The sequence below is a fragment of the Pleurodeles waltl genome, chromosome 12, assembly GCF_031143425.1.
Source record: "Pleurodeles waltl isolate 20211129_DDA chromosome 12, aPleWal1.hap1.20221129, whole genome shotgun sequence".
Classification (NCBI taxonomy): domain Eukaryota; kingdom Metazoa; phylum Chordata; class Amphibia; order Caudata; family Salamandridae; genus Pleurodeles; species Pleurodeles waltl.
The window spans coordinates 354,051,775-354,077,561 of NC_090451.1; the positions used below are offsets into that span (position 1 = coordinate 354,051,775).

At 48.3% G+C, this 25,787-nt stretch overlaps 1 protein-coding gene across 1 annotated transcript in view; it reads right to left on the reverse strand.

The window, feature by feature from the left end:
* TDRD12 (tudor domain containing 12) overlaps nucleotides 1-25,787 on the reverse strand; it is a 184,520-nt gene that overhangs the window by 37,082 nt on the left and 121,651 nt on the right. Inside the window, exon 4 of the mRNA XM_069215982.1 lies at nucleotides 9,925-10,038. Within this exon, the coding sequence (XP_069072083.1) occupies nucleotides 9,925-10,038 (114 nt within the window). The remainder of the gene's footprint in view (nucleotides 1-9,924; nucleotides 10,039-25,787) is intronic.

Here is a 25,787-nt window from a genome sequence, read left to right on the forward strand (position 1 = left end):
CCTGTCATTGACAGTATAAGAAAGAAAAACACTTGCAGAAGGCAGAAACACCCCACCGGTATAGGAGGCTGGCCTGGCTCATAGTGGGTACCTTGTGGTACTTACACCCTGTGCCAGGTCCAGTTATCGCTTATTAGTAGAATAGAGGGGTTTCTAGCAGCTTAGGCTGATAGAAGGTAGCTATGGCAAAGCAGCTTAAGCTGAATTAGGAGACATGCAAAGCTCCCACTATACCACTTATATCATATAGCACAATATCATAAGAAAACACAATACTCAGAGTTACTAAAAATAAAGGTACTTTATTTTAGTGACAATATGCCAAAAGTATCTCAGAGAATACCCTCACTTAGGAGGTAAGTAAAATACACAAGTTATATGTACACAAACCCAAAACAGGTAAGTAACAGTAAGAAAAGCAGTGCAAACAATTCAGAATCACAATAGGATGCAATAGGCAAACATAGGTCTAGGGGCAACACAAACCATATACTCCAAAAGTGGAATGCGATTCACGAATGGACCCCAGACCTATGGGATATTGTAGAGGGTCGCTGTGACTGTGAGAAAACAGTAAGGGTATCCAAAATACTCTACCCCAAGACCCTAGAAAGTAGGAGTAAAGTTACCCGACTACCTCAGAAAGACACAATAGTCGTGATAGGTGGATTCTGCAAGAACCACAAACACCAGCAAAGCACTGAAGACGGATTCCTGGACCTGAGGACTTGAAAAAGAAGGGGACCAAGTCCAAGAGTCGCGATAGTGTCCAGGGGGGCAGGAGCCCAGGAAACCCCGGATGAAGGTGCAAAAGGGCTGCCTCCGGGTGGAAGAAGCCGAAGATTCTGCAACAATGAAAAGGGCTAGGAACTTCTCCTTTGGATGGAAGATGTCCCACGGCATGCTGGATGTTGCAGAAGTGTTTCCACACAGAAATACAGCAAACAAGCCTTGCTAGCTCCAAGGGTCGCGGCAGAGGTTTTTGGATGCTGCTGGGGACCAGGAAGGACCAGGATGTCGCCCCTTGGAGGAGGAGACAGAGGGGGCACTCAGCAACTCAGAGAGCCCCCGCAGAAGCAGGCAGCACCTGCAGAAGTACCAGAGCAGGCACTTGGAAGTTCTGTGACCTCAGAGTCACAAAAGGAGGGTCCCACGACGTCGGAGTCCCACTCAGAGAGTTGAGCACAGCAGGACGGAGTGCTGGGGACCCAGGCTAGGCTGTGCACAAAGGAATCCTTGGATAAGTGCACAGAAGCCGGAGCAGCTGCAAATCACGCAGTACACAGGTTTGCTGTCTGGTGTGGGGAGGCAAGGACTTATTACCTCCACCAAATTTGGACAGAAGAGCCACTGGACTGTGGGAGACACTTGCATCCAGCTCCTATATTCCAGGGACCACGCTCGTCAGGATGAGAGGGGACCCAGAGGACCGGTGATGCAGTCTTTTGGTGCCTGCGTTAGCAGAGGGAAGATTCCGTCGACCCACAGGAGATTTCTTCTTGGCTTCCAGTGCAGGGTGAAGGCAGACAGCCCTCAAAGCATGCACCACCAGGAAACAGTCGAGAAAGCCGGCAGGATGAGGCGCTACAATGTTGCTGGTAGTCATCTTGCTACTTTGTTGCGGTTTTGCAGGCGTCCTCGAGCAGTCAGCGGTCGGTGCTTGGCAGAAGTCGAAGAGGGAAATGCAGAGGAACTCTGGTGAGCTCTTGCATTCATTATCTGAGGAATAGCTCGGAAGAGAGACCCTAAATAGCCAGAAAAGGAGGTTTGGCTACCAAGAAAGGAGGTTTGGCTACCAAGAGAGGTAAGAACCTATCAGGATGGGTCTCTGACGTCACCTGCTGGCACTGGCCACTCAGAGCAGTCCAGTGTGCCCCCAACACCTCTGAATCCAAGATGGCAGAGGTCTGGGACACAATGGAGGAGCTCTGGGCACCTCCCTTGGGAGGTACTGGTCAGGGGAGTGGTCACTCCCCTTTCCTTTGTCCAGTTTCGCACCTGAGCAGGGCTGGGGGATCCCTGAACCGGTCTAGACTGGCTTATGCAGAGATGGGAACCATCTGTGCCCATCAAAGCATTTCTAGAGGCTGGGGGAGGCTACTCCTCCCCAGCCCTTCACACCTTTTTCCAAAGGGAGAGGGTGTAACACCCTCTCTCAGAGGAAATCCTTTGTTCTGCCTTCCTGGGCCGGGGTTGCCCAGACCCCAGGAGGGCAGAATCCTGTCTTAGGGGTTGGCAGCAGCTGCAGTGGAAACCCCAGAAAGGCAGTTTGGCAGTACCCGGGTTCTATGCTAGAGACCCGGGGGATCATGGAATTGTCCCCCCAATACCAGAATGGTATTGGGGTGACAATTCCATGATCTTAGACATGTCACATGGCCATGTTCGGAGTTACCATTGAGAAGCTACACATAGGTAGTGACCTATGTGTAGTGCACATGTGTAGTGGTGTCCCCGCACTCACAAAGTTCGGGGAATTTGCCCTGAACAATGTGGGGGCACCTTGGCTAGTGCCAGGATGCACACACACACACACACTAAGTAACTTGGCACCTAACCTTCACCAGGTGAGAGTTAGACATATAGGTGACTTATAAGTTACTTATGTGCAGTGAAAAATGGCTGTGAAATAACGTGGACGTTATTTCACTCAGGCTGCAGTGGCAGTCTTGTGTAAGAATTGTCAGAGCTCCCTATGGGTGGAAAAGAAATGCTGCAGCCCATAGGGATCTCCTGGAACCCCAATACCCTGGGTACCTAAGTACCATATACAAGGGAATTATATGGGTGTACCAGTGTGTCAATGAGAATTGGTAAAATTAGTCACTGGCCTGCAGTGACAATTTGGAAAGCAGAGAGAGCATAACCACTGAGGTTCTGGTTAGCAAAGCCTCAGTGATACAGTTAGGCACCACACAGGGAACACATACAGGGCATACACTATAAGCACTGGGGTCCTGCCTAGCAGGATCTCAGTGACACAAGGGCAAAAACAAACATACATACAGTGAAAAATGGGGGTAACATGCCAGGCAAAATGGTACTTTCCTACAACCGGGTGCTACTATTAGGTGGAACAGGCATTGGAAAACAAAAAAACTCAAGGGTACTGCCAAAGCACAGCGGATCTATGAGAAAAAGCATAACCAAATATCCTCCCATGCAAGCATGTACAGGAAGAACTGGCGAGGCAGAGGGTAGAGATGAACAGAGCCAATTTGCTGTTCCACCCAGACTTTCGCGAAGACGCCTCAAAGGAGAGTCAGCCTGTGCGCCAAATAAATGGGCAACCCCAAAAGGCACGTCAATTATAGTGCCTTGAATAGCCTCTGAAGATCCAGCGGTACGTAACCAGGCACTGCAAAGCCACTGCCCAACCCACAGAGTCAGTGGTATTCGTAACACCCCAAAGAGATAATTTTTGCTGCCTGCTGGCCATCTCGGATCAAAAGGGCAAGATCATTCCGGGTGTAAATCAGAAGCAATGGCAAGATATGTGCCAATGATTACCACAATTAATTGGAAAAACATACAACGCAAGACGTGTTACGAGACCGCAAAGCAGAACTGGTGAAGGAGAATATATGTTTGCCACAATTGTCAAGTCATCTGGAATCTGTCAGACAGGACATAAGGAACAGTGTCAATTTCATGAGAACCAACAGCAGCCTGTAACACCAAACTACAAGTAGTGCGATGCCGGAGGAGACAGGCCAGATCACTAAGGACAGGTCAGTGCCTGTGAGATATAGCCCGATCGACAGGGGCCCTTGTATCAGGTTTAGCCCAAGCCCCCAACAAAATGTAATGTAGGGCTTCACTATAATGAACACCAGCTCAACACCTGTTTGGTTTTGATGTAGGATGCCAATTAGAGGATCATTAGTCAATTCCACAGAGGGAAGTCACAGATCCAACACCACAGCAACCAGCCTCGGCTTGTCAGCTAGAAAGAAGCTTGCCTCCACAGAAAGACCGGAACGGGAGAGAGGGGTGCGGGTAAAGGAGGCCTGAGGCTCGGGAAAAGTCCAAGCTACTAGCTACTAGCCGCACCTAGGTCAGTCAGCCAGCTATCATACGCAGGAGGCTGAGCAGCATGAGAAAAAGGAGGTAGAAACCCCAAGTCTTCCCCAGCAACTCATAATTCATGCCCCTCAGAAAGCAGAAGGATGGTGTCGGAGACAACCGGCTTGATCGGCACAATACCAAATGTTGACCGGGTCGGAAAGGGCGACGCCTCAATAGAAGGGATAAGGGGTGTGAAGTCGATCAGCATTGCTAGGTGACTGGATACAGGGTTGTGCACCAGCGGCATAAAGGTTCTGACAATGGTAGCAGAAGGTCGAACTAAAGCAGAGGACGAACCTGCCAGCATTGACACAATCAAGGCACTTTGCACCTCTTTGGGGCTCAAAAGTGCTCCAGGGCAAGGTGAAGATCACAAGACTGCAGGAAGAGAATCATAATATTCTCGATTCTGGATCAGAGTTGCCCCGGTCCCAGGAAAGGGAGGGAGGTGTGGAGTGGACTCTGGCATCAACACTGGAGCGGTGGGAAGCCGTATGCAGTGAGGTTGGGGGATGCCACGACTTTGACTGCTTGAGTTGCAACTTACCACGTCAAGTTGATGAAGAATGATGTCCACGGGAATAACTTCTGGCACTGTCCCATGAGCAGACCGCAGTGCAAGAAGGAGACAGAGGTCGCCAGAAGCTTCATACTACGTTCCTGAAGCGCCTTTGGCTGAGCGTTGACAGGAGTCGCACTCCACGGAGTCATGGTGCTCCCCCAGGCACCATATACAAATGAGGTGCGGGTCCGTGGCTGACATTTGTCATCCACAGGACGCAGAGGGATTAAATCCTGAAGATACAGAAAGAAAAGGGCACACTGTTCCATCGACGAAAACATCAAAGTAAGCCAAAAATGGTCTGACAGTACGTTATATGGACTCCGTGAAAGTCACATCTGGTGGAGGATGTTGATACAGAGTAGTAAAACGCCCTCTTCCAATGTGCAGACATGCTGTGCGGAAAAAAAAAAATCTGTATCCAGTCTCGCACCTGGGAGGATTCTAAAGTAAAGAATCTGCAGCTAGATGTCTCTATCAGATAAGAAAGAAAAAAGAAAAACATTTGGTAACAAATCTAGTTTTGGTATAGTCCAAAAGAGGTCTATTAGCAACAAACACTAAAAGCAGAGTGTAGATAAGACTGAAAAAAAAATTAGAAGTTGCTTCAAAAATACTTGCAAAACTACCTAGATCTCAATAGTCTGTCACAATTAAGGATGTACTAGAGGACCATTTACAATGTCTACTATAATGACAGGTTTTGGTTAAATCAATAAGACATCAACAGATATCTGGATTACTGCATAATTATATGGAATTGTAGATTACCTAGAAGTGTAGCTTAATTGTTGATATTCGGGAGTGAGAATCTCAAATTTCCCAACTAAAAAATGAAGTGCACTACATGTTGGAGGGAGTGAGAAGACCAAGGTTTGAGATGGACTGTTTCCGTGAGGAACACGATCAGTACTGATTTCCATGAGGTAGGCCTCTGTCTGGAGCAGCACAGTAGGTGAAACATGACAGGTTATGATGCTTAACCGAGCGATCCCATCACCTTTTAGGTGTTTGATCACCAGTAGATTCCTATCGAGAGACATAGAAGACCCAACTCCAGGTCCCCAGACACAACCACCAAAACAAGAATCCATTTGAGGGGTGTCACGTCCTAAACATCCTACTAAAGCTGCACCACTGCCCATCCCACCTGGCCTGATACTTCTCCATGGGAACTCATGACTATGGTCACATACAACACAACAGACTGAGTTCCTTTCCTGGGATCACTTATTTTCAATGTATTTTCATTGTATCTCCTGGAAGAAGACTTGATGGTAGAGTTGCCATATTGGTTATGTGGCCAGGGCTCCATGATACTCTTCCTCACCTTTCAAACATTATTTGATCAAGTGACTGACAGCCCCACATACTAAGCCCAAGTCAAACAGAAGAGGGTGCATAGAAAAATCAAAGGGGCAATTCAGAGCCAAGACTTGGGTCTGGCTTTGCTCTAACGGTCTGTGCACCACCCACAAAAATGTGTGGTATGTATATTATACAACAAAAATAACGTAAGAAATATGATTCAATCTTTTCAAAATAATGTATTTCTTTAACATGGAAGTGTTTCATTGAAAGGTTTCACCTTAAGACATCACTTTATATCACTGTATAGACAGTCATTATTTAAAAGTGATAGTTTTTAGAAACTTACAGCCAGACCCACTCCCCCCCACTCATCCCCATCAACCACGACAAAGCAGCTAGTGAACTAAGAGGCAATCAGTAGTCGGGTAAACCCAACATGTGGCACAGATATTTATTACAGACAGAGTAACTTTACAGACTAGTATATCAAATATAGGAGGTGCTTATACAGCACACAACCCGAATTCGAGTATTTAAAGAAGAAATAGAGGCTCTGAAATAAAATTTGCCAAGGATCACAAACTTTGAACAAGCAGGAAAGCCAGTATTGATTCTAGTTTATTTGGTTTCTGTAGGAAGGTAGCCTCTTTCTAGCCTTGTTGTTTGTGAGTATATGTCAGGGTGTTTTTACTGTCTCATTGGGATCCTGCTAGCCAGGGCCCAGTGCTCATAGTGAAAACCCTATGTTGTCAGTATGTTTGATATGTGTCACTGGGATCCTGCTAACCAGGACCCCAGTACTCATAGGTTTGTGGCCTGTATGTGTGCCCTGTGTGGTGCCTAATTGTATCACTGAGGCTCTGCTAACCAGAACCTCAGTATGTATGCTCTCTCTTTGCTTTAAAACTGTCACTGCAGGCTAGTGACTAATTTTACCAATTCTCATTGGCACACTGGAACACTCTTATAATTCCCTAGTATATGGTACCTAGGTACCCAGGGTATTGGGGTTCCAGGAGATCCCTATGGGCTGCAGCATTTATTTTGCCACCCATAGGGAGCTCAGACAATTCTTACACAGGCCTGCCACTGCAGCCTTAGTGAAATAACGTCCACGTTATTTCACTGCCATTTTCTCTGCACATAAGTAACTTAGAAGTCACCTATATGTCTAACCCTCACATGGTGAAGGTTAGGTGCCAAGTTACTTAGTGTGTGGGCACCTTGACACTAGCCAAGGTGCCCCCACATTGTTCAGGGCAAATTCTCTGGACTTTGTGAGTGCGGGGACACAATTACACGTGTGCACTACACATAGGTCACTACCTATGTGTAGCGTCACAATGGTAACTCCGAACATGGCCATGTAACATGTCTAGGATCATGGAATTGCCACCCAATACCATTCTGGTATTGGGGTGACAATTCCATGCATCCCGGGTCTCTAACACAGAACCCAGGTACTGCCAAACTGCCTTTCCGGGGTCTCCACTGCAGCTGCTGCTGCTGCCAACCCCTCAGACAGGTTTCTGCCTCCCTGGGGTCTGGGCAGCCCAGTCACAGGAAGGCAGAACAAAGAATTTCCTCTGAGAGAGGGCGTTACACCCTCTCCCTTTGGAAATAGGTATGAAGGGCTGGGAGGAGTAGCCTCCCCCAACCTCTGGAAATGCTTTGAAGGGCACAGATGGTGCCCTCTCTGCATAAGCCAGTCGACATCGGTTCAGGGATCCCCAGCCCTGCTCTGGCGTGAAACTGGACAAAGGAAAGGGGAGTGACCACTCCCCTGACCAGTACCTCCCAGGGGAGGTGCCCAGAGCTCCTCCAGTGTGTCCCAGACCTCTGCCATCTTGGATTCGGAGGTGTTGGGGCACAATGGACTGCTCTGAGTGGCCAGTGCCATCAGGTGACGTCAGAGACCCATCCTGATAGGTGCTTAACTCTTTCAGTAGCCAAGCTCCTTTCTTAGTAGCCAAAACTCCTTTTTTGGCTATTTAGGGTCTCTCCTCTGGGCTATTCCTCAGATAACGAATGCAAGAGCTCACCAGTGTTCCTCTACACTTCCCTCTTCGACTTCTGCCAAGGATCGACCGCTGACTGCTCCAGGACACCTGCAAAACCGCAACAAAGTAGCAAGACGACTACCAGCAACATTGTAGTGCCTCATCCTGCCGGCTTTCTTAACGGTTTCCTGGTGGTGCATGCTCTGAGGGGTGTCTGTCTTCACCCTGCACTGGAAGCCAAGAAGAAATCTCCTGTGGGTCGATGGAATCTTCCCCCTGCCAATGCAGGCACCAAACTTCTGCATCACCGTTCCTCTGGGTCCCCTCTCATCCTGACGAACGTGGTCCCTGGAACAGAGGAGCTGGGTCCAAGTGTCTCCCACAGTCCAGTGGCCCTTCTGTCCAAATTTGGTGGAGGTAAGTCCTTGACTCCCCACACCAGACAGCAAACCTGTGTACTACGTGATTTGCAACTGCTCCGGCTTCTGTGCACTTTTCCAAGGATTCCTTTGTGCACAGCCTAGCCTGGGTCCCGAGCACTCTGTCCTGCATTGCCCAACTCGCTGAGTTGGACTCCGACGTCGTGGGACCCTCCTATGAGACTGAGTCAACCGCTGTCCTCAGATCTGCTAAGTGCCTGTTCCGGTACTTCTGTGGGTGCTGCCTGCTTCTGCGGGGGCTCTCTGAGTTGCTGAGTGCCCCCTCTGTCCCCTCCTCCAAGGGGCGACATCCTGGTCCTTCCTGGTCCCCAGAAACACCCAAAATCCTCAACCGCGACTCTTGCAGCTAGCAAGGCTTGTTTGCAGTCTTTCTGCGTGGAAACAACTCTGCATCCTCCAGCACGCCGTGGGACATCTTCTGACCAAAGGAGAAGTTCCTGGCACCTTCCGTTGTTGCAGAATCTTCGGCTTCTTCCACCCGGAGGCAGCCCTTTTGCACCTTCATCCAGGGTTTAGTGGGCTCCTGCCCCCCGCCTGGACACTTGCGTGACTCTTGGACTTCGTCCCCTTTCCATTACAGGTCCAGGAATCCGTCTTCAGTGTTTTGCTGGTGCTTGTGGTTCTTGCAGAATACCCTATCACGACTATTCTGTCTTCCTGGGGTGGTAGGGTAACTTTACTCCTACTTTTCAGGGTCTTGGGGTGGGGTATTTTGGACACCCTTACTGTTTTCTCATAGTCCCAGCGACCCTCTACAACCTCCCATAGGCCTGGGGTCCATTTGTGATTCGCATTCCACTTTTGGAGTATATGGTTTGTGGTGCCCCTAGGCCTATGTCTACCTATTGCACCCTATTGTGATTCTACATTGTTTGCACTACTTTTTTTACTGTTACATACCTCTTTTGGGTTTGTGTACATATATTTTGTGCATATTACCTACCTCCTAAGTGAGGGTATCCTCTGAGATACTTTTGGCATATTGTCACTGAAATAAAGTACCTTTATTTTTAGTAACTCTGAGTATTGTGTTTTCTTATGATATTGTGCTATATGATATAAGTGGTGTAGTAGGAGCTTTGCATGTCTCCTAGTTCAGCCTAAGCTGATTTGCCATAGCTACCTCTATCAGCCTAAGCTGCTAGAAACACCTATATTCTACTAATAAGGGATAACTGGACCTGGTATAAGTACCACGAGGTACCCAGTATAAGCCATGCCAGCCTCCTACAGTTTCACATTTTGAAATTCAGCCACCAATTGGTATCTCTGTCTCTCTTTCCAGTTTACATCATAGGTCTCTATTTTATCTTTCCTTCTTGGCTCACAAAGATAAAAACCGACACAGAGATAGCAGAATGGACTCTGGACACAGGACCTAAGTACCAAGGCAAGAATGCATTTGTCACACCCCAAACAACCCCCCTGAAGCTACACCCCAGAGATTATCAAGCTGAAATATTTAAACATGTTTAAACACATTACAAGTTAGATGCAACAGAAAGGTATTAGGCAGAGCTTTAATACACAGACAAAAACTTACAGATTCGAACTTACAGATACAATTCCCTCTGTTGGTAGAGTACTATCTCCAATTTTCCGCGGTAAATCTACTTCTGCATTAAAATGATGTCGAAATGGACATGTTCTTGATTCCCTGAAAATAATTGTTAACATAAACAAAGCGGTGAGAATAAGCTGCAAGTGTAAAGTAAGAGAACAAATCATGTTTACATTTTAAAATATTTATTGTCCTAGAAAGGTTGCATTTATGTACCAAGCAGCTCTCATCAGGTTCTTGCCTTTTTTTTTTAACCACCCATACAAAGTATGAGCATGATATAAGCACTTGGGAATGGTAAAATGGGTGTTGTGAAGGAAGGAGAGCACAGATTAGGAATATTAGAATACCCATGAAGTTTATTGTTCCTTACTCTTGTTCTAATCTCCATAGTTCACAACCGCCATCTGATTTCTCAACTTTGTACACAGATCACCTGGACTCGTAACTCTAGTGCCTGGATACTGTAGGAAAGTACCCTCTTTTTGGCATGGTTACCCCCACTTTTTTCCTGCTTTCAGAGTGTTTTGACTGTATTCAATGGGATCTGGCTAAGCAGGAACCCAGTCCTAAATTTGGTTGCTTAGGACTTTGCACACCCCACAATTGGCATGCTGGTGCCCCTTATAAGTCCCTAGTATATGGTACCTAGGTACCCAGGCCATTGTGGCACCAGGGGTTCCCCATGGGCTGCAAAATGTATTGTGCCACCCATGGGAGCTCATGCAAAATGTGTCTGCATGCATCCTTTCACTATAGGTCACTGCACCAGGTCAGTGTAAGTCACCCCTATGGCAGGCTGACCTAGCCCAAAGGGCAGGGTGCAGGAACCCACGTGGGCAGAGGTGCCCCTACGAACTCCAGCTCTATTTTCCTGGGCTTCGTAAGTGCGGGGAAGCCATTTTACAAGTGTACGGGACACAGGTCACTACTCATGTCCAGCTACATAATGGTAACTCGAACCGGGGCATGTGTGGTATCAAACATGTCGGAGTCATCCCAACAATACTGTTGAAAGTATTGGTTGAATGATTCCATGCACACTGGGGGCTCCTTAGAGGACCCCCAGAATTGCTCCTTCTGAGGTATTTTAGGCAGCCCGCGCTGCTGTCACCCTACAGACAGGTTTCTGCCCTCCCGCTGCTTGACCATCTCAAGCAGAGAAAGGCAGAAAAAGGATTTCCTTTGGGAGAGGGAGGCACCACCCTCTCCCATTGTAAACAGTTCTTACATGGCTTGGGAGGGGTAGCCTCCCCAAACCACCAGTATGCTTCGAAGGGCACGTATGGTGCCCTCCTTGCATAAACTGGTTTGCACCAGTTGAATGACCCCCTGGACTGGGGCGAAACTGGACACTGGAAAGAGGAGTGACCACTCCCCTGTCCATCATCACCCCAGTGGTGGTACCCAGACCTCCTCCAGGTGGCCACTTGATTCTGCCATCCTGAATCGAATGTGGGCAGAGGTCCCTGGGAGCCTCTGAGTTGCCAGGTCAGGCAGATGACATCAGAGCCTTCTCCTGATAGGTGGTCACCCTGCTAGGTGACCAATCCCCCTTGATCGGCTATTTAGGGTCTCCCTCCCAGGTGGGTCTTCAGATTTGACATGCCAAATTCCAGCAGGACTCCTCTGCATCGTTTACTTTATCTTCTGGCTAACAGGACTGCAACTGGATCCTCCAGGAACCGACAATCTACACCTACAGCGACAACTCTGTTCTGCAACATTGTTTCTCCGGCTCCTTCCAGCAACTGCAACACTTCCCTGGCTGTGCATCCTCTGAGGGCAACGAGTCTTCAGCCAGCACAAGAAGCAAGAAGAAATCTCCCTTAGAGTGAAGGAGTCACTCCCCTGCGTCAGCAGGCACCAACTGCAACGACAACCAGCTGCGTGGATCCTCTGGAACTGCGTGGATTCTCCATCACAGGTGGTGGTCTGGAGTGGTCCCCTTGGTCCTCTCTACCAGCTTTCTAACTTGGGAGATGGTAAGCCCTTACCTATCCTTGCAGGACAGTACCCCTGTGCACTGCAACTCTTGCAGCTACCAAGGATTCCTCGTTCCTCCTCCAATGGGTCTGTAGGCTCTGTGTAGCCCCGGCCTCCATCACACTTCCCTGCACAGCACAGTCTCCTGCCTGCTGCTCCAGCGATGTGGGGCTCCTCTCCATGTGTGCTGAGTGGGCCTCACTGTGACTCCTGTGCCTGCTGCCTGTGGGTCATGTGTGGGGGCTACCTCCTCTTCTTGTGACTCTACCAGCTGCTGAGGGTCACCTTGGGCTCCCCTCCTTGGGAAGAGACCCCTGGGCCTGGTTGGTCCTCTTCAGCCTTGCAAAACAGACTTCTCCGACTCATGCATTTGCCAAGGCTTGTTGGTGTTTTTTCAGCAGCATTGACTGCACCACGACCACTGATGTAGGACATCATTTGCATCACTTCTGAAACTCCTCTTCAGCTCCTATGCTGCACTGCTGACTTTCTTCATCCACTACGACCTAGTTCTGCATCATTAGAAAGGTGGGTAGTGGCTCCTGCCACAGCTGGACACTTCTTCTGGACTTGGTCCTCTTCTTTCACAAATCCTCTGCTGTCAGGATCCACCTTTAGTTTCTTCCAGTCTTGTCTGGGCCTTGCAGAGTCCTTTTCCAGAGTTCTCCTGTGGGTTTGGGAAAAAAACAGGTACTTGCCTCTTCTATCCTGGTCACTGGGGGCACTCCGGTACTTACCATTTGGGATTCCTAGTTCATCCAGCTCCCCTCTACAGATTCCACATCCTTTTGGGAGGGGGGGGCAAGTTCCACTGCCTTTCACATTCCACTTACTTAGTATATGGTTTGGTCTCCCCCAAGGCCTTCACTATTTTCTATGGTTTTATTATTTCTTTTGCTTTATATGATAATCACTGACTTCTAATGTGTACATAACAGTGTGTTTACTCACCTCCTAGTGGAGTATTGCCTTTACAGTATTTTAGTATTTGTGTTACCATAATAAAGCACCTTTATTTTTGTAACACTGTGTAGGAGACTGGCCTGGCTTATAGTGGGTACCTAATGGTACTTACACCTCGTGCCAGGTCCAGTTATCCCTTATTAGTAGATTAGAAGTGTTCTAGCAGCTTAGGATGATAGAGGTAGCTATAGCAGAGCAGCTTAGGCTGAACTAGGAGACATGCAAAGCTCCTACTATACCACTTAGCACTATATCATAAGAAAACACAATACTCAGAGTTACTAAAAATAAAGGTACTTTATTTTAGTGACAATATGCCAAAAGTATCTCAGAGGATATACTCCCTTAGGAGGTAAGTAATATACACAAAATATACACACAAACCAAAATCAGGTAAGTAAACAGTTAGAAAAGTAGTGCAAACACTGTAGGACACAATAGAATGCAATAGGAGACAATAGGCCTAGGGGCAACACAAACCATATACTCCAAAAGTGGAATGCGAACCACAAATGGACCCCAGGCCTAGTGTAGTGTGTAGAGCGCCGCTGGGAGTGTAAGAAAACACTAAGGGTGTCCAAGATACCTCACCCCAAGACCCTGAAAAGTAGGAGTAAAGTTACCCTACTATCCCAGAAAGACAGTAAAGTAGAGATAAGGGATTCTGCAAAGACAACAACTGACTGCAAAGCACTGAAGACGGATTCCTGGACCTGAGGACCTGTATAGGAAGGGGCCCAAGTCCAAGAGTCACGCAAGTGTCCAGGGGGGGGCAGGATCCCACCAAACCCCGGATGAAGGTGCAAAAGGGCTGCCTCCGGGTAGAAGAAGCCGAAGATTCTGCAACAACGGAAGGTGCCAGGAACTTCTCCTTTGGTGAGAAGATGTCCCATGGCATGCTGGAGGATGCAGAGTTGTTTCCACACAGAAAGACTACAAACAAGCTTTGCTAGCTGCAAGAGTCGCAGTTGAAGGTTTTGGGTGCTGCCAGGGCCCAGGAAGGACCAGGAGGTCGCCCCATTGGAGGAGGAGACAGAGGGGGCGCTCAGCAACAGGCGTTCAGAAGATCGACTCAGCACAACAAAAGGGAGTCCCACAAAGTCAGAGTCCAATTCAACGAGTTGGGCAATGCAGGAGGGAGTACTGGGGACCTGGGCTAGGCTGTGCACAGAGGAAGTCTTGTAAAAGTGCACAGAAGCCCGAGCAGCTGCAGTTCACGCAGTACACAGGATTACTGTCTGGCGTGGGGGGGCAAGGACTTACTCCACCAAACTTGGACAGAAGGGCCACTGGACTGTCGGGGGCACTTGGACCCAGCTCGTGTTCTCCAGGGACCATGCTCGTCAGGATGAGAGTTAACCTAGAGGACCGGTGATGCAGAAGTTTGGTGCCTGCATTGGCAGGGGGAAGATTCTGTCGATCCACTGGAGATTTCTTCTTGGCTTCCAGTGCAGGGTGAAGGCAGACAGGCCTCAGTGCATGCACCACCAGCAAACAGTCGAGAAAGCCGGCAGGATGAGGTGCTACAATGTTGCTGGTAATCTTCTTGCTACTTTGTTGTTTTGCAGGCGTCCTGGAGCAGTCAGCGATCCTTGGCAGAAGTAAAAGAGGGAAGTGCAGAGGAACTCTGGTGAGCTCTTGCATTCGTTATCTGGTGAGATACCCACAGGAGACACCCTTAATAGCCCTCTGAGGAGGATTGGCTACAGAGAAAGGTAAGCACCTATCAGGAGGGGTCTCTGAAGTCACCTGCTGGCACTGGCCACTCAGAGGTGTCCACTGTGCCCTCACACCTCTGCATCCAAGATGGCAGAGGTCTGGGACACACTGGAGGAGCTCTGGACACCTCCCCTGGGAGGTGCTGGTCAGGGGAGTGGTCACTCCCCTTTCCTTTGTCCAGTTTCGCGCCAGAGCAGGGCTGGGGGGGATCCCTGAACCGGTGTAGACTGGCTTATGCAAGGAGGGCACCATCAGTGCCCATCAAAGCATTTCCAGAGGCCAGGAGAGGCTACTCCTCTCAGGCCCTTCACACCTATTTCCAAAAGGAGAGGGTGTAACACCCTCTCTCAGAGGAAATCCTTTGTTCTGCCTTGCTGGGACTGGGCTGCCCAGGCCCCAGGGGGGCAGAAACCTGTCTGAGGGTTGGCAGCAGCGTTAGCTGCAGAGAAAACCCTGGAAAGTTAGTTTGGCAATACCTGGGCTCTATGCTGGAGCCCCGGGGATGCATGGAATTGTACCCCAATACCAGACAATTCCATGATCCTAGACATGTTACATGGCCATGTTCGGAGTTACCATGGTGACGCTACATATAGGTATTGACCTATATGTAGTGCACGCGTGTAACGGTGTCCCCGCACTCACTAAGTCCGTGGAAATTATCCTGAACAATGTGGGGGCACCTTGGCTAGTGCCAGGGTGCCCACACACTAAGTAATTTTGCACCTAACCTTCACTAAGTGAAGGTCAGACATATAGGTGGACTTCTAAGTTACTTAAGTGCAGTGTAAAATGGCTGTAAAATAACGTGGACGTTATTTCACTCAGGCTGCAGTGGCAGGCCTGTGTAAGAATTGTCTGAGCTCCCTATAGGTGGCAAAAGAAATGCTGCAGCCCATAGGGATCTCCTGGAACCCCAATACCCTGGGTACCTAGGTACCATATACAAGGGAATTATAAGGGTGTTCCAGTGGGCCAATCAGAATTGGTAAAATTAGTCACTAGCCTGCAGTGACAAATTTAAAAGCAGAGAGAGCATAAACACTAGGGTTCTGATTAGCAGAGCCTCAGTGATACAGTTAGGCACCACACAGGAATCACATACAGGGCACACGTTATGAGCACTGGGGTCCTGGCTAGCAGGATCCCAGTGACACAGGCAAAAGCAAACATATATACAGTAAAAATGGGGGTGACATGCCTGGCAAGATGGTAATTTCCTACACACTGTGTGGTTCTTTCATGTGTGAGAGTGTTGTGTGACTTTAGTGGTATTGCATAAGCTTTTCAAGTCTCCTAGAAAAGTCTTGGCTACTCATCCACAGCTACCTTTTGAGAGCCCTGACTTCCTAGACACTGCTTACACTTCACTAATAGGGGATACCTGGACCTGGTATAAGTTGATAACACTACAGGTGCTAAACACACACCAAGCCTGCTTCCTACATACCTCATTCTCCCATCAAGCCACAGAACTAAGGGAGATCGTGAGATAGTTCAAAGGATATCCCTCATACTGGAGCCACTGCCTGCAGAGTCCTCATGTGGCAATGTGCGTGCATGACTAGGAGAACACAGAAAGCTAGCAAACCTAATAATTGTAAGACTCTCAGGACTGGAACTCTTGCACCTGGTTGAAACAGCAGAATAATTTCCTGGATATTTGCGATTCTCTGTGGAGGAGTAACGGCACAGAGAAGGATGGTGTGTACCTCCCCTATGAACTGGAGTAATTGGGCCAAAGGTGAGATTTGAGCCTGGTGATCGAAAAGCTCACGTCAAAGAGCGGAGATGCCCTCAATTGCAGAGTAATTCACTATATACATCTGTTTGCGTGTTGCAATATACCATATCTCTTTGCCAGTCCAAAACTGTCGGCACTGGGCCGCAATCCCACCTCATAGCAATTTGTCGCTTAGTTAGCAGTAAGCCAATGGCCACCAACCGTCTAATTGATTTCGCTATGTCTCCCTCCCACTCCAGAAGCGCCAGAACAGGCTCACAGCTAAGTCTTTGCTCACATATCGCCTCCAGTTCCTTAAAAACCAGCACCCAGAATCGCTGCACACCTGCACACGCCCCGGACATGTGAAGAAAGTCCATGCAGTCCGCACTACACCTGGGACAGCCCGCACTGGTGCACAGTCCGTAGCCATGAAATTTAAGGGGAGTGCAGTATACTATGTTAAGGTATTTAAAGTGGATCAGGCGATGTCGACCATTCAGGGAAACTGAGCGAGTCAATCCGCAACAGCGACGCCATTGCCCATCTGTAAGCTGTATCCCCAAATCCCTCTGCCACACTAGCCGGGCTGTATTTAGATTGTTAAGACGCGCTGCCTGCATGTGTACATACAAACATATCAGTCTCTGGGGCTGATCGTGTACCAACACCGCAGATAAAGCCAGCATATCCGGAGGTTCTCGCATGTCTTCCCCTAAGTGTGCTGCTATAGCATGTCTCGCCCAGAAGTATTGATATTGGAGCAGCGTAGACGGTCCAGGGACCCGTCCATACAACTCCTCCCATCGCCTCATGACCCCGTTCTCGAATAGATCCCCCATATTGACAATTCCTAAAGTGTCTATGGCTTGCGCCAAGCTAATATCCCGCCGCACAACTCCAAGGGCACATGCGGAGAGTACAGTAGAGCCAAACCCTGCATGCGTAACAAGGAATGCCAAGCATGCGGAACTGAATTCAGAGATGCCAGCTCTCCGCATCGCCTAACCGGAGCATGAAATAATTTACTCTGCAGTAGTAACGGGGATGCCAGCCTACGCTTTAGGTCACCAGACCCATGGATCCAAGAATGCGCAGCAGCTGCCCGCGCAACCATGTGGTAAGTTTCCAAGTCAGGGGCTCCCAGGCCACCCAGCTCGTATGGGAGTGTCAGAGTTTGCCACTTAAATCAGGGCTGCTTACCGGCCCATGCCAGCTTAATAAGTAACTTTCTCAAAGCCACAAAGTATGTTTTCAGTAGTGACATGGGGATGTTTTTGAACAGGAACAAAAATTGAGGGAGTACTACCATCTTCATAAGTGCCACGCGGCTCATCAACGAGAGCGGAAGTCTAATCCACCTCTCAATATCACTGGCTAGAGTCTCCAAAGCAGACATGTAGTTATCTGACAGCACCACCTCTGGGTCTGTATGGACCTTGATGCCCAGATATCTGACTGAGCCTGCCTCACAGAGGAAAGGGAATCCTACCTGCACCTGCTATGTCGCTGGTGTCAGAGGGAACAAAATGGATTTGCCCAAGTTTATTCTAAGACCAGAATAGGTACCATACCGTGCTATCTCACGCAGAATTGGAGCAACATTACTTTGTGGGTTTTTAATGTATAATAACGTGTCATCAGCGTAGGTGGAAACCAATAGGGTGGAGTCGGAAAAGCGGAGACCTCAATGACTATGGTATTCTCGCAGAGCACAAGCCAAAGGCTCGGCTACAATAGCGTATAGCGGGGGGACAGTGAACATCCTTGTCTAGTGCCTCTGGTAATAGGGAACGCAGCAGTTACCATCCCATTTATTCTTACTCTGGCTGATGGGTCTCCATATAAAGTGGACACCAAACACATAAATATATCTCCCACTCCAAATCGCCACAGAACAGCCTTCATAAAACACCATTCCACTGAGTCAAACGGCCCTCAGTTCCGGGTTTAGATTTTGTATGGTACCGAACAATGTTCGAAGGTTCGTGGTGAGATTGCGACCAGGCACAAACCCCGATTGCTCCGGCTGCACCATTTTTGGCAGCAATGTGACCAACCGATCCGCCAATATCTTTGCATATACAGGGAGTGCAGAATTATTAGGCAAGTTGTATTTTTGAGGATTAATTTTATTATTGAACAACAACCATGTTCTCAATGAACCCAAAAAACTCATAAATATCAAAGCTGAATATTTTTGGAAGTAGTTTTTAGTTTGTTTTTAGTTTTAGCTATGTTAGGGGGATATCTGTGTGTGCAGGTGACTATTACTGTGCATAATTATTAGGCAACTTAACAAAAAACAAATATATACCCATTTCAATTATTTATTATTACCAGTGAAACCAATATAACATCTCAACATTCACAAATATACATTTCTGACATTCAAAAACAAAACAAAAACAAATCAGTGACCAATATAGCCACCTTTCTTTGCAAGGACACTCAAAAGCCTGCCATCCATGGATTCTGTCAGTGTTTTGATCTGTTCACCATCAACATTGCGTGCAGCAGCAACCACAGCCTCCCAGACACTGTTCAGAGAGGTGTACTGTTTTCCCTCCTTGTAAATCTCACATTTGATGATGGACCACAGGTTCTCAATGGGGTTCAGATCAGGTGAACAAGGAGGCCATGTCATTAGATTTCCTTCTTTTATACCCTTTCTTGCCAGCCACGCTGTGGAGTACTTGGACGCGTGTGATGGAGCATTGTCCTGCATGAAAATCATGTTTTTCTTGAAGGATGCAGACTTCTTCCTGTACCACTGCTTGAAGAAGGTGTCTTCCAGGAACTGGCAGTAGGACTGGGAGTTGAGCTTGACTCCATCCTCAACCCGAAAAGGCCCCACAAGCTCATCTTTGATGATACCAGCCCAAACCAGTACTCCACCTCCACCTTGCTGGCGTCTGAGTCGGACTGGAGCTCTCTGCCCTTTACCAATCCAGCCACGGGCCCATCCATCTGGCCCATCAAGACTCACTCTCATTTCATCAGTCCATAAAACCTTAGAAAAATCAGTCTTGAGATATTTCTTGGCCCAGTCTTGACGTTTCAGCTTGTGTGTCTTGTTCAGTGGTGGTCGTCTTTCAGCCTTTCTTACCTTGGCCATGTCTCTGAGTATTGCACACCTTGTGCTTTTGGGCACTCCAGTGATGTTGCAGCTCTGAAATATGGCCAAACTGGTGGCAAGTGGCATCGTGGCAGCTGCACGCTTGACTTTTCTCAGTTCATGGGCAGTTATTTTGCGCCTTGGTTTTTCCACACGCTTCTTGCGACCCTGTTGACTATTTTGAATGAAACGCTTGATTGTTCGATGATCACGCTTCAGAAGCTTTGCAATTTTAAGAGTGCTGCATCCCTCTGCAAGATATCTCTCTATTTTTTACTTTTCTGAGCCTGTCAAGTCCTTCTTTTGACCTATTTTGCCAAAGGAAAAGAAGTTGCCTAATAATTATGCACACCTGATATAGGGTGTTGATGTCATTAGACCACACCCCTTCTCATTACAGAGATGCACATCACCTAATATGCTTAATTGGAAGTAGGCTTTCGAGCCTATACAGCTTGGAGTAAGACAACATGCATGAAGAGGATGATGTGGTCAAAATACTCATTTGCCTAATAATTCTGCACTCCCTGTATTTTAACATCCACATTTAATAAAGATAGCGGATGATAAGATGAGCATTGTACCTGGGGTTTGCCCGGCTTATGTACCATTCTCTACCATTTCCTCAAAAACCTCTTTGAGATAAGGGAATATTAGGTGTTTATAGGCTGTGAGTCCATCCGGGCACGGAGCCTTCCCCTCTGCCATGCCCCCTATCACTTTATTCATTTCTTCTAACGTCAGAGGTGCGCTGAGAGAGACCCTGTCTGCCTCTGCTAATCTTGGCATCTCAATATGCATTAAATCGTCCAGTAGCCCCTCCGGGTCCTGAACAATCTTGGTGGTATAAAGAGACTGATAATACTCACAAAATCTGTTAGGTATCAATTCTGGTTCCCGGCTTTCACTACCATCTTCTACCTGTATTACTGTAATCAGGTTATTTCCTCTATTCGGACAAATCATTTTCGCCAAGGTTGATCCCGGCCTCTCCCCTCCCCCGTACATCCGAGCCGTAGCATATTTCCCCATGTGTTGAACCTCGGCCCACGCAGTATCTTGAAATTCAGTTAACTTAGCTCATATGCAGCCTGGGGCCTTGTCATCAGCGTTGAGCTGCTGTTCTTCTTCTAGCTGCGCCAGCTCCCGCTCCCGCTCCAGTGCACCCAGGCGCCACCTGATCGCAAAACCCCAGCATGCTTTGAGATTGTAACCCCTCTAAGGTACACTTTAAATGTTTCCCACGCTGGCCACCGAGCCCTTATTAAGTTGGAAAAAGTCTACAATTGCCTCAGCTAGCTCTTTACGAAAAACGTGATCCAATAATGAATAGGGAGGGAAGCACCACAAGAAAGGAAGTGGCACCCGCACACCCACACTCAACAGGACTGGGGAGTGGTCAGAGTACGGCCACGCATCCCCCAGGTGTGCACCGCCCAGGAGGCTCCTAGCAACCAGCCATAAATCTATTCATGTGTGTAGATTATGTGCAACTGAGTAGTGCATGTAACCTCCTTTGCCTGCACGTCTATCGCGCCACACATCCACCAGCCCCAAATCAGATGCCACTTTCCTCACCGCTCGAGCAGCAGCAGCCGGCCTGCACCCCCCCCCGATCTGTCAAGCGCAGGGTCCAGAGTACAGTTGAAATCTCCCCCCCAGATCTACGGCAACCCACCCCTTGAGTCCGCCTTAGTGGTCAAGTTGTAGTAGAAGTGAGGATTATCAAAATTTGGGCCATAAATCCCCACTAGCAGAAAGGGGGCAGCAGTCCCTTTACATTGAGCAACTACATATCTCCCTCCTGGGTCTGCCACAACTTTCCTAAGGTGTACCCCTGAGGGCCACGAGGCCCAAATCATTACACCATGTGCATGAGTAGTGAACCCTGCCGCCACAAATTGTCCCTGTAATCGTCTGGGGCTGAGCATCGGGATGTCCGGCGCTAAATGTGTCTCTTGTAATATAGCAAGGACCACTTTGTGTCTGTATAAGTAGGCTACTATCTTACGGACTTTCCGAGCGTCGTTTAGGCTTCTGACATTCCACGTGACCAGTTTGTGCAGGCCCAGGGTCCCTGCATGATCCGAACACCAAGAATCATGTGACACTACCTGTGTAGTGGTCACTATGATTTGCCAGTCTCGTCACATTTATATGTATGTACTTGCTTGAAAGAATACATACAATACTATATCTGCAGTGCAGTGAAAGTATAGAATACCCCTCAACTCCCCCCCCCCCCCCAAACAGGCACTACCACAACTCACCTAGCTGACATTGACTCAATACAACCCCCCTCCCTACTGAAATGTCTTCCATTAAGCCCGTCTATAAGTGAGGTACACGCTTAGGTGGATGTTAGCAAGCCACTACGTACTTCACCTATACGTCAGCCACCAACAGTTATAACTAACAAACGAGCAAACAGTGGATTAAGTCATGGTCCAAAGAAAAGGAAACCACAAGATAGGAACGAAAAGGCCCCACCCTTATCGTCAAACAGTATCCATACCAACCGCCCCAACAGCGTCCAGCTTTGTTGAGAGCCACACCACCAGCCATCTAAGGACAGCAAAGGGCCCAAACTGCACTAACGGTGTACACCACATTGAAGCGCTCTCTATCTACTCCATGTGGGTATATTTCAGTGGTGGACAGTTCAGTCTTCGGCTGTGTGGGAATCAGTGTTGTCTCTGCCAAAGTCACATTCCTCACTGTCCTATGTGTGATAAATAAAGCAAACTTTTTGTGATTCATGTGAGAAGGTAGCCTCTTTCTAGCCTTATTACCCCCACTTTTGGCCTGTTTGTGAGTGTATGTCAGGATGTTTGTCACTGTTTTCACTGTCTCACTGGGATCCTGATAGCCAGGCCTCAGTGCTCATAGTGAAAACACTATGTTTTCAGTATGGTTGTTATGTGTCACTGGGATCCTGCTGGTCAGGACCCCAGTGCTCATAGGTTTGTGGCCTATATGTATGTGTCACTGGGACCCTGTCACACAGGGCCCCAGTGCTCATAGGTGTGCATGTATATGTTCCCTGTGTGGTGCCTAACTGTCTCACTGAGGCTCTGCTAACCAGAACCTCAGTGGTTATGCTCTCTCATTACTTTCAAATTGTCACTAACAGGCTAGTGACCATTTTTACCAATTTACATTGGCTTACTAGAACACCCTTATAATTCCCTAGTATATGGAACTGAGGTACCCAGGGTATTGGGGTTCCAGGAGATCCCTATGGGCTGCAGCATTTCTTTTGCCACCCATAGTGAGCTCTGACAATTCTTACACAGGCCTGCCACCGCAGCCTGAGTGAAATAACGTCCACGTTATTTCACAGCCATTTTACACTGCACTTAAGTAACTTATAAGTCACCTATATGTCTAACCTTTACCTGGTAAAGGTTAGGTGCAAAGTTACTTAGTGTGAGGGCACCCTGGCACTAGCCAAGGTGCCCCCACATTGTTCAGAGCCAATTCACTGAACTTTGTGAGTGCGGGGACACCATTACACGCGTGCACTACATATAGGTCACTACCTATATGTAGCTTCACCATGGTAACTCCGAATATGGCCATGTAACATGTCTATGATCATGGAATTGCCCCCTCTATGCCATCCTGGCATTGTTGGTACAATTCCATGATCCCAGTGGTCTGTAGCACAGACCCTGGTACTGCCAGACTGCCCTTCCTGGGGTTTCACTGCAGCTGCTGCTGCTGCCAACCCCTCAGACAGGCAGCTGCCCTCCTGGGGTCCAGCCAGGCCTGGCCCAGGATGGCAGAACAAAGGACTTCCTCTGAGAGAGGGTGTGACACCCTCTCCCTTTGGAAAATGGTGTGAAGGCAGGGGAGGAGTAGCCTCCCCCAGCCTCTGGAAATGCTTTGTTGGGCACAGATGTGCCCAATTCTGCATAAGCCAGTCTACACCGGTTCAGGGACCCCTTAGCCCCTGCTCTGGCGCGAAACTGGACAAAGGAAAGGGGAGTGACCACTCCCCTGACCTGCACCTCCCCTGGGAGGTGTCCAGAGCTCCTCCAGTGTGCTCCAGACCTCTGCCATCTTGGAAACAGAGGTGCTGCTGGCACACTGGACTGCTCTGAGTAGCCAGTGCCACCAGGTGACGTCAGAGACTCCTTGTGATAGGCTCCTTCAGGTGTTAGTAGCCTTTCCTCTCTCCTAGGTAGCCAAACCCTCTTTTCTGGCTATTTAGGGTCTCTGTCTATGGGGAAACTTCAGATAACGAATGCATGAGCTCAGCCGAGTTCCTCTGCATCTCCCTCTTCACCTTCTGATAAGGAATCGACCGCTGACCGCGCTGGAAGCCTGCAAACCTGCAACATAGTAGCAAAGACGACTACTGCAACTCTGTAACGCTGATCCTGCCGCCTTCTCGACTGTTTTCCTGCTTGTGCATGCTGTGGGGGTAGTCTGCCTCCTCTCTGCACCAGAAGCTCCGAAGAAATCTCCCGTGGGTCGACGGAATCTTCCCCCTGCAACCGCAGGCACCAAAAAGCTGCATTACCGGTCCCTTGGGTCTCCTCTCAGCACGACGAGCGAGGTCCCTCGAATCCAGCGACACCGTCCAAGTGACCCCCACAGTCCAGTGACTCTTCAGCCCAAGTTTGGTGGAGGTAAGTCCTTGCCTCACCTCGCTGGGCTGCATTGCTGGGAACCGCGACTTTGCAAGCTACTCCGGCCCCTGTGCACTTCCGGCGGAAATCCTTCGTGCACAGCCAAGCCTGGGTCCACGGCACTCTAACCTGCATTGCACGACTTTCTAAGTTGGTCTCCGGCGACGTGGGACTCCTTTGTGCAACTTCGGCGAGCACCGTTTCACGCATCCTCGTAGTGCCTGTTTCTGGCACTTCTCCGGGTGCTACCTGCTTCAGTGAGGGCTCTTTGTCTTGCTCGACGTCCCCTCTCTCTGCAGGTCCAATTTGCGACCTTCTGGTCCCTCCTGGGCCCCAGCAGCGTCCAAAAACGCCAAACGCACGATTTGCGTGTAGCAAGGCTTGTTGGCGTCCATCCGGCGGGAAAACACTTCTGCACGACTCTCCAAGGCGTGGGGGATCCATCCTCCAAAGGGGAAGTCTCTAGCCCTTGTCGTTCCTGCAGTATTCACAGTTCTTCAGCCTAGTAAGAGCTTCTTTGCACCAACCGCTGGCATTTCTTGGGCATCTGCCCATCTCCGAGTTGCTTGTGACTTTTGGACTTGGTCCCCTTGTTCCACAGGTACCCTCAGTCAGGAATCCATCGTTGTTGCATTGCTGATTTGTGTTTTCCTTGCATTTTCCCTCTAACACGACTATTTTGTCCTTAGGGGAACTTTGGTGCACTTTGCACTCACTCTTCAGGGTCTTGGGGAGGGTTATTTTGCTAACTCTCACTATTTTCTAATAGTCCCAGCGACCCTCTACAAGGTCACATAGGTTTGGGGTCCATTCGTGGTTCGCATTCCACTTTTGGAGTATATGGTTTGTGTTGCCCCTATCCCTATGTTTCCCCATTGCATCCTATTGTAACTATACATTGTTTGCACTGTTTTCTAAGACTATACTGCATATTTTTGCTATTGTGTATATATATCTTGTGTATATTTCCTATCCTCTCACTGAGGGTACACTCTAAGATACTTTGGCATATTGTCATAAAAATAAAGTACCTTTATTTTTAGTATAACTGTGTATTGTGTTTTCTTATGATATTGTGCATATGACACTAAGTGGTACTGTAGTAGCTTCACACGTCTCCTAGTTCAGCCTAAGCTGCTCTGCTAAGCTACCATTATCTATCAGCCTAAGCTGCTAGACACCCTATACACTAATAAGGGATAACTGGGCCTGGTGCAAGGTGCAAGTACCCCTTGGTACTCACTACAAGCCAGTCCAGCCTCCTACATTGGTTGTGCAGTGGTGGGATAAGTGCTTGAGACTACTTACCACTCTTGTCATTGTACTTTTCATAAGAGAAAAATATACAAAACAAGGTCAGTGTATATACACATAGCCAAAAAGTTTTGCATTTCCTCTTTTCACTCTTTTCTAAGTGCTGAAAAGTACTCCTAAACTTTCAAAAAGTTCTTAAAAGTTTAAAAAAGTTTTTTTTTCTGTCTTTCCAAAAAGTTCTGAAAACTTTTTTCTCTTTTTCTATCACTTTAACTCTCCCTAAAAAATGTCTGGCACAGGAAAAAATGTTGAACTGTCCAAACTTGCATATGATCACCTTAGCTGGAAAGGAGCAAGGAGTCTCTGCATAGAGAGAGGTTTGAGTGTAGGGAAGAATCCTTCTTTAGAACTATTAATTAATATGCTTAGAGTACAGGATAAGGCC